Source organism: Priapulus caudatus, unplaced genomic scaffold (genome assembly GCF_000485595.1).
Source record: "Priapulus caudatus unplaced genomic scaffold, Priapulus_caudatus-5.0.1 Scaffold201, whole genome shotgun sequence".
Taxonomy (NCBI): Eukaryota; Metazoa; Priapulida; class Priapulimorpha; order Priapulimorphida; family Priapulidae; genus Priapulus; species Priapulus caudatus.
Window position 1 is genome coordinate 281,018 of NW_014577262.1, and position 9,937 is coordinate 290,954.

Genomic DNA, 9,937 nt, shown 5'->3' on the forward strand with positions numbered 1-9,937 from the left:
CGCGGAAAAAAAACTACCGTTGCCACTTGCTCATGAGCTTTACCTTGGCTTACTGATATGTGATGATACATTCACTGTCAATCCTTATTCACGCTTCTTTAAAAGATCGTTTTTCCAATAACCCGCTTATGTTACTTTAGTATATTACGTTCGCCATTACAAAAGAATCAGACCAATAGAGAACGAGGCTATACAATTAGCCCTGCCGTTTCGGCTTGTATTGCATGGCGCCTGCAGGAAGGCTGGATAGACTCGCCTCTATGGTCTGATATGTTTGTAAAATGTAAGCCGAAGTAATATACTAAAGTTAAGAAGGTGTTCTGGCGTCCCGGGTGTGTGGCGTGTTGCCTGGTGTGTGGTGGTGGCCGTGGTCAGGACAGGGTTTCTGAAAACAATCTTTTAGAAGTGGAATCACGATTTGAAGTGAATGTATACAACATTCAGTAGCAAGGTTAAAGCCATTGTAGAAGGGAACGGTAGGTTTTTTTTCGCGCAATAGCGGCGTATGGGCCCGCATTCGCAGAGCAATGCATTTTGCATGCCCGATCTCTACGAAAATTTCACATGAACCCCGTTTCTGTCCCAATTAACTCACCAAAATTATAAAAATAAGGTTATATGGTCAGATTATTCGGATCTTAGGCGTCGGTGGACACTTTCTTGTGTATGGCAATAGGGGGTGGCGATTTTTCCATAGGGTATGGGACGTAGGCGGGATATTCTTCAATGGACAGTGGTGTGGGAAATAAGGGTTGTTTGCAAGGCGGGGCGCGCCAATATCGGCGTATGGGCCGCATTCGCAGCGCATGCATTTTGCATGCGATCTCACGAAATTTCAATGAACCCCGTTCTGTCCCAATAACCATCACCAAAACATAAAAAAGGTTATATGGGACAGAATTATTCGGTCTAACCCGGACCCCTATCCCCTATTGCGAGGTCTTGCAGACAAGTGGAGGGCAAAGAGTGGAGGGAATGGAGGGGGCCCGTGAGGGGGGCCTACTGCGGGCGCGGTGCTTGACTTGAACGATCTCGAGGGCTTATTGCGGGATTAGCTTTGTAAAGGGGGGCCTATTTGCTCCCGCACGGGCCCTCTTTAGAAGTTGAAAAACACCCCCCTAACCCGCAAAATTTGGAACGCACATGGGGTAATACCGGCACATATAGTGACCCCCCCGGGGGTCATAGCCGCGTCTAGCTCTAGTACTATAGCCCGCGTTCAGTAACTGCTGCAGGGCTATAGAACATTCTCGCACAGATTTCGTAACACTACCGGGTCCCGACAGGTTCCACTCAAAATGGCTCACAAAACGGAAAATGATTGGGCTTTTTAACACTTATTTATCTACATCAGTACATGGACAGATCACCTATCTTTTTGAACACTTCCACAACTTTACACCATGTATTTATGCATTTATTCCTAAAAGTCAGCACTACTGGTGTTTCGTTTTCAAATGCGGTTGCTCTGCTTATGTGTATAAGCGTGACGTCACCCGAAATGTAGACAAAACACATGGGCAGCTATGATTCAGCCTAGTACATTTCGGGTGACGTCACGCGTATACACATAAGCAGAGCAACCGCATTTGAAAACGAAACACCAGTAGTGTTAAGACATTTAGTAATAAATGCATAAATACATGGTGTAAAGTTGTGGAAGTGTTCAAAAAGATAGGTGAGATGTCCATCTAGATAAATAAGTGTTAAAAAGCCCGATCATTTTCCGTTTTGTCAGCCATTTTGAGTGGAACCTATCGGGACCCGGTGGTGGTACGAAATCTGTGCGAGAATGTTCTATAGCCCTGCGGCAGTTACTGAATGCGGGCTATAGTACTAGAGCTAAGCCGCGTCATACCCTACTCATACTCATGAGTCATAGTCATACGTCAAAAGACCGTTTCAAATTCTTGTTATACAAAACCCCGTAGTTGGTTGAGTTTCCAAATAACGCCATAGCACGCGTAACATTTAGTAATCTAAATGAATAAAAAACATCTGACTTACTCGCAGTAATTAATTAGACACTGCCAACTTACATGCTATTTTACTTTGTTCACCTCATGAAATTTACGGTCCTAGTCTAGAAGACATGTCCCACAAATACTACAGTGTATACAGTGCACTTGTGTTTAATTTCCAATATAGCTGGAATACTTGAACATAAAGCTTAAAGTTAGAGCCGCACTATGCGCATCCAAACGCTAATTTCTCCAGTACTAGACTAGCAAATACTTCGTGTCATGAATGCATAATCACACTACCTTATGGCAAAATAAACTCTAGTTTCTCCCATTTCAGTGTGCGCGTTTGTTTAAAACCCACAAGAAAGAGGTGCGAAATCTGGTAATCTGGCGCCAATGCTAAATTGTTTGCCAAACAATTTCGCCAAGAATCGGTTAGGTGACGTCACATGTTTTTATCTTTGCTACACCCGTACCGCTGTGTGGTTGCTTGGCAGAGCAATGCGAAAGTGTCAACAACATCGGAGAATTTGAACAACATTGGAGGTATTTTCAAATGCCTTTTATAAGACAACGCGCAGTGAAATGGGAGGAACTAGAGTTTATTTTGTCATAAGTTAGTGTGATTATGCATGACACGAAGTATTTGCTAGTCTAGTACTGGAGAAATTAGCGTTTGGATGCGCATAGTGCGGCTTTAACGTTAATACAAAACAAGTGAAAATTTTACGAAATATTAATTTTCTTTGCGATCCTATACGTAGTTTTTCAAGAGTTTATATAGAGGTTGAGGTTGAAGATTTTTAAATGGATAGGTGTCATGCGGTATACTAACATTTGTCTAGAAGCCTGATCGAACTCAGCTGATTTTAGGCTGTCTGTAACTCTGTGACTGTATTCGTGGCTGTATGTCAATAGTGGCTGTCAGTGTGTGAAATTTACGTTTTTGTCTGGTAGTTACACGGACTATTCAATTTTTTAGTCTGGTAGTATGTAAGCAATTCTGGTAGTTCAGAATTTTGTAATAGTCTATCTACGTTATATAGCATATGCAAAAAGGGGCTGCTCTGCTCCAAATTAGTAATCAATGTGCGCGATGAAGAATACTACTTTTAGGGAAATTCAATAATTGGTGGTTTAATTTAAAAAAAGAAGTTGTAGCAAATTGCAGGTAAATGAAGTCTTATAATTTATTAGTTTATTTATCTCTGTTATTCAAAAGCTGCAAACTTAAGTTTACGCTGACAGTAAGGTAGTCTACAGGACTAGTTGTTACTGCAATCTAGTAATTCGTGAGTAAATCTGGTAGTCTCGCACTAACGGACTAGCGATAATTTCACACCCCGTGTTGCTGTCTCATCGGTTTCTGTGGCAGGGTTCTGTGCTTGGTCCATCATCTTCGAAGGATCTCTTCTGCTTTTTTAATCTTTGTCATTCCATATTGAAATTCTCCTTTTTCTTCTGTACATGGTATTAAAATTGAAACTTTTCTACTTTTATTTCAGCGATTCATGAACTCTGGCCAGCAGCCAGTCACTACTGGCTTGCAGCAGGTTGACAGGGATAAGATATATGAGTGGATTCTGGAGTTATCCAGCCCTGACACACGTGAAAATGCCCTGCTTGAGCTCAGGTGATGATATTAAACTAGTAGTTATACAGCAATTACTCGATGCACAACCTCGGCTATTAGCCATGATTTTTTGCTCATCTGATGTAGTCAGATGCAGCTTGTAGAATCGCATGATGGTGCGTGCGTTCGTGCGTCCGTCTGTCCGTCAACAGTTGGGCACAAATCTTAACCGCTCGACGTACGGTCACGATATTCGGGACGTCGGGTGGGATCGTGAAAAGGACTCGGGATGACCAATTTGGGGGTCAAGGGTCAAAGGTCAAGATGTGTAAACGGAGGGGGAATATTTCCCCCTTAACTTAAGGTATAGGAGGAAATACGGAATTGCGGCACATATCTGAACGGCTCGACCTATGCTCTTAATATTCGGTGTATAGTGTGATGGGCAGGAAACCCATCACCAGTGCGAAATTGGAGGTCACAGGTCAAAGGGCAGTGGGGGAAAGGTCAGATATCAGACATTTTCTGAGGACATGAACGGAAGAGTGGAAAACTTTTTTGTTTCAGCGCTGACCTACCATTTTTATCACTTTATTGTAAGGACCATGAAATGTGCTTTCCACTGACGTGCGAAGAGTAAGTGTCTGAGAACCTTTTGACCCTCAAGAGGAGGGTTAAACATTGATTCCTGAACTGCCTCAATGATGTCACAGTGTTCTCATATTCATGGCACATCCATAATCTAGAAAGCCAATAAGCCTGGATAGCCGAACGCGTACAGCACGGGCTTCACGGCTCAAAGGTCGTTGGATCGAATCCCATCAGATTTTTTATTATTTACCTGTTTTCTGTATTTTTCTATCTTTATCTATTTAACTATTTTTTTCCAATTAACACAAATATTGACATGATTTATTTACAACAATTTAATAACAACAAATAATTTTTACAACAATTAATATATATTTTTTTTAATAGGGTTGGGTCAGGGTTAGGGTCACAATGCACCATAAAACAGGAGTTTCAGGCACGTGATTTGTATCATCCAATGGGATTTCGGAGGTATGCAGAATGCAGAAGGTTGCTGAAATGATGTGTACGCAACTGCGTATCTGCATATCTGTGCCTAACAAAGGTGTCACTACGCACGACTTAAATGTTACGTTTATAACCGTAGCAACAGACCTCAGATGAGCCCAGACGCTCTGCAGCTCTTGTTTCATTTAATCTGCTTCGGATACTTATACTATAAACAAATATTTCTATGATCCTGGTTATAGTGGCTGGCTTTGGTAGATCTTTATGAAATGGCAATACATTCAATACTTGCATAAAAGACCACCACAATATTGCCAGATATAAGTGCACACAGTTTGATAATATTTTTCTGTAACTTTTCCATATTTTTTTATTGATGTCAAAAGGATATATTTTTAATAGTATACAAATTATTAAATGTATCATTGGTAATATGTAAGCATGTGGTGAATGTATATATTGTAATGGTTCTAATGCTTAACAAACTCAGCTTCATAAATTTTCTGTTAGTTAAGTTAAATATTGAAACCTTGATGACTAACCATATTTTTTCATGCAGTAAAAAGAGAGAGGTCGTTCCAGACCTTGCACCTATGCTGTGGCATTCGTTTGGGACGATAGCTGCACTTTTGCAAGAGATTGTAAGCATCTACCCCTACATCAACCCACCCCATCTCACTGTAAGTATGCTCAACTATTCATCATTAAAATGCCAATCGTTAGCTTTTAAATGTACTTTATTTAGCCAAATTTTATTTTGTCTGTTGCATACATATGCACACCCTCAGTTTCACAAGGACTACTCATTTTAATGGCTATTCTCATACTGTGATGGTGAATGGAATATGAACTCCCAGATCTCATGCACTATGTCATCTGCAGAGTTTCATTGTCATTCCTACAGTGAGCATTAACAATCTTCAGTCTGAGCAGAGAACAAATCAACATTTCAGCCACCATTCCGTGTCAGATTCTTTTTAACTTGATCTGATCAAACCTGAAGAATGTAAACCTGCTTGCCAGGGAATGCAAAATGTCTTTTTTTCTGTGATGGTCATTGGGTGTGGCATTGAGCTCACTTGTGACTCTAGTTGTGGAGAAAATAGTGTCGAACAATGGGCCTGCCATGTAAGCAAGATTTGCCGGACATGCCCCTCCCCCATGGGAAAACATCTTATATAGTATGATAGGTTTAATAAATTTTGCATTATCTGCTGCATGTCATGTGTATTTGCAACGTGTGGTGATTAGTGATGTCACGATCATCGATTGAACAGTGCCTCGAACCAAGCTCAAAATCCATAATCGATTTCATAAAAAAAAAAAAAAAATCGAAATAAATGTAAAACTTGAATAAGAAAACTTGAAAAAAGTGATGAGAATCAGAGATATCATCGCTACTATACAAGTTATCCTTTATTAACATACATGTATTATACACACAGTAGTAAACATTGCAAAACAAACAGTAAACAGGGCTAAACAAGCACATACATGCACACGTACGCACACGCAGGCCTTCAACACCCCGAGTAACCGATTGTAACCGATCATCGGTTACTTGGGTCCAACCGATGATCAATTACAAAATTACAACCGATTGACAACACTAGTGGTGATTATGCTTCAGGCCCACCAATCGAACAGGGTGTGCAATGCCCTGGCTCTGCTGCAGTGTGTCGCTTCTCACCCCGAAACCAGGTCAGCCTTTCTTCAAGGTAAGCCGACATTGTTCCTAATTTTTAAAAACAATTTTTTCATGATTGTAAAAGTGATTTTTGTTTTTGGGGTTCTGCGTTATCCTAAAATCTAAATCATTGAGCGTGACAAGAATATGAATGGCTAATTAGCTCCGTTGTGGTTATTTATGAATCTGAACAAGTTAATTTGTGTTGAGTTAAACAGATAGGTATTTGTGAAGTATTGGGTGAGTAGTTTTCATTGATAAACTACATTAGTTTACGGTGATCGTAGGTGTCATTTAGTGAGTCGGGGCATCACATTTCTATTTCAGCTCACATCCCTCTGTTTCTGTATCCATTTTTACACACTGTGAGCAAGACTAGGCCATTTGAGTATCTGCGACTAACCAGCCTAGGTGTTATTGGGGCACTAGTTAAGGTAAGTACCCAATAGAATATATATCTGGAATATATAATAGATAGAGTATAGATAATAGATATAGTTTCACAAACGCAATAGATACGTTCTCAAAAATGTTCATTTTACTACATCAGAAGAAAGCTAAACCTCAACACAACTGCAAATTTTACAAAAGTAAATGGAAAACAGGAGAAATTAGAATCATGTGATGATCATGTTATATCGGAATTTACATTGTGGCAGTGGGCATTATGGTATAGTGGTTTGTACTGTATTTTGTAATTAATAGAACACACTATAGTTGAGTGAGCTGATGGTATTTGAGAAATCTGTTCATTTCTGCCTTTAGCTAACCAACAAGTCCCAGTTACACAGTCGATGTTGTAAGAGTTTGGTTGTTTTTTCAGACGGACGAGCAAGATGTCATTAATTTCCTACTAACAACAGAGATAATTCCATTGTGTCTGAGAATCATGGAGTCAGGAAGTGAACTGTCAAAGACTGTAAGTTGCTATACATGGTGCCATACAAGCATGATGGTCAATTAATAATTCGTGTGGAATTTTTATAAATGTGTTTCGAAACATATACTGCCTCGTAATATTGCACCAAAATGGTTATTTGCGAGACAACATGAACTATGATAAGTGACACGTTGATTTTTTTTCATCATAGGTCGCAACCTTTATCCTTCAGAAGATCCTATTGGATGAGACCGGCTTGTCATACATCTGTCAAACATATGAACGTTTCTCTCATGTTGCCATGATACTCGTAAGTCATCTGAAATGTATTGCCAATATTGGCAGTTGCTAACGTGTGAATTAATTTCTTAATCCTCTTGAGTGAAAATAGTTTTCAGTAGCAATCTTAGAGAGCTGTGCTCGTTCATGAAATAAAACAAAAGAACAAGGGGAAGAGTGCCAATGTGAATGGTAACTGTGTATGCTCGTTTTGAACAGGGAAAAATGGTGCTGTCACTGGCTAAAGAGCAATCAGCCAGACTGCTCAAACATGTGGTACGCTGCTACTTGAGGCTCTCTGATAATCCGAGGTGAGAAACAAAGGGTGTATAAAACTTTACGTGGGTTATAAACTTAAAATTGTAAATTCGTAAACTTATTTTGCAGTCACAATGATTAAAGTTGACCTTTCTGTCTGAGCAAGATAGCCATGCTCCTTTATATATGGCACTGGCAATGATGTTGCTATGACAGGTATAGCTAAATCAGTTTAAACATGATTTTCCTGTGTGCCTGCCAAGTTATTGAGTTTGTTGTACTTCGTTGCTAAGCATTGAATTTTGGGTCATTCTTTCACTGCAATGGTTGGCTAGCGCTACCTGTCAGTCGTGCCAGCCGGATAGGTTAACGTATTAACTCGATTTGAAGTGTAGTTAATCTCCATCTATAGTGTTAATTATCATGAACATAATGAATGAAATAAGTTCATTGGATTTCGTTGAAAACTATTAATTCATATTTATCTTCTGTTAAATCCAAGAAATTAACTTACTATCGACATTTGGTCACAAGGTAAATATGAATTCATCATGAACATAATTGGTACATTGACAGCAGTCAAATTTGAATCCAATGTGTGACAAACAAAGAAACGCGGTAACATTCCATAGAGAGCACAGTGTAATTGTGACTCTACCATTGCAGGGCGAGGGAGGCACTGCGACAGTGTCTACCCGACCAGTTGAAAGACAACACGTTTGCCAAATGTCTGTCCGATGACAAGTCGACAAAGCACTGGCTCACCCAACTGCTAAAGAACCTGGAAACAACAGCACCGACTGACCCACGCATGCTCCCGCCACCCATGCCACAGTGACTGATGGAGCTCCAAACACTTCTTGTACATTAACAGGCTGTTCGTAGTAGATGATATCAGACATTCGTCCATTTGTCGAGTTCTGAATGACAAACGTGTCTCTTGTAAGGCGCACACGATCGGTGACAGCACGTCAGCGATATTAATCTACATATGTATAGAAGACCCTGATATTTTATAGGGGTACCTATCACCTGACATTGATGTTTAGGTGTTACAGGCATAGACCTTTTATTGAGTTCCTGAATGGAACTCTTGCATTCCTACGTCGAGACTCGCCCCATCGATGGCTCCGATCAACGGTGAAATGTTATGTGATTACAATTATGTTGGCATGCTGAACATTTCATGAGATCACGTCAATTCTGTGGTGCCATGACTCTTTGCCAGTTGCAGGTAGTAAGTACATAGGCACAGACTGTTTAGACAGTTTTTTCATCTAAGCAGTCGTCATGTTTGCTTTTCCCTAAAACCTGTTTTCGTCTTGTCTTATAGAATTCAAGGTGAAAACAACATGTAGGGAATGTCCTTGTAAATACTCATCCTATTCACTTGTCAAACAAAGATAAATATTGAAATTGAAATGAAAGAAGAATTAAGGTACAATCTTTAGTGTGTCTTTGCACAGCAGTTTACTATGTGAAGTAAGTATCATTGCGGATTCCATTTTATGGAAAATACAATGGAATGTGTAAATTAGTTTGTAACAAAAAAAGATGTTGACATAATATACATGAATATAAGTAACGTCGTAGTTACAAGTATTTATTGAATTTTGGGTTATACGTTTGGTTACGTAAGGTAACTTATCCTAACCTACCATAACATACCATACCATAACATGACATGACATGACATATCATGTAAGAAGATAGAAACCTCGCTAGCTCCCGCCCAACTAAGAGAATAACACCACGAGTCTAAGGGAGTCGCCTACCCTGACCCCTAACCCCTAACGCTTAACCCCTAACAGCCGCTAATCCCTAACCCTAGACTAGTGCGTCGATGCATATCAAATATGTGACGCAGGGTAGTGTTCCGGCAGTACCCTGGGGATGCATGACCTTATGAGTGCGTCAGGGCGTCAGTAAACAACAGGCACTTGGGCCCGTTTCAATAATTAACATGATGGTTAATAAATACAACTTGTCCAGTACTAGATATCCTACCAGTAATATAGTTGTATATTACTGTGGTAGGTGGGTTGTGCAGGTTAAAGGGCGTTACCGTCAGTGGGTGCCGCGACGTAACATGGATGCGATGGACGTAAACGAGTTTGGTGGGTGTGGCCGCGTATGTTTTGGACGCCAGATGAAATGAAGTGTCAGCGGTTGTATCACAGGCCGACGGATTTCTAAAAATTGGCAACGTCAACATTTTGCATAAGCAATGGGCTTAAATTATGCTTTAATATTATGTC

At 40.1% G+C, this 9,937-nt stretch overlaps 1 protein-coding gene across 1 annotated transcript in view; it reads left to right on the forward strand.

Moving 5' to 3' along the window:
- The window catches only part of LOC106807219 (cell differentiation protein RCD1 homolog), a 31,288-nt gene extending 22,007 nt beyond the window's left edge, over positions 1-9,281 (forward strand). The window contains exons 2-9 of the mRNA XM_014809505.1: positions 3,470-3,597; positions 5,135-5,255; positions 6,206-6,293; positions 6,590-6,696; positions 7,086-7,181; positions 7,354-7,452; positions 7,641-7,732; positions 8,346-9,281. Coding sequence (XP_014664991.1) covers positions 3,470-3,597; positions 5,135-5,255; positions 6,206-6,293; positions 6,590-6,696; positions 7,086-7,181; positions 7,354-7,452; positions 7,641-7,732; positions 8,346-8,517 — 903 coding nt within the window. The 3' untranslated portion in view covers positions 8,518-9,281. The remainder of the gene's footprint in view (positions 1-3,469; positions 3,598-5,134; positions 5,256-6,205; positions 6,294-6,589; positions 6,697-7,085; positions 7,182-7,353; positions 7,453-7,640; positions 7,733-8,345) is intronic.
- The last annotated feature ends 656 nt before the right edge of the window (positions 9,282-9,937 follow it).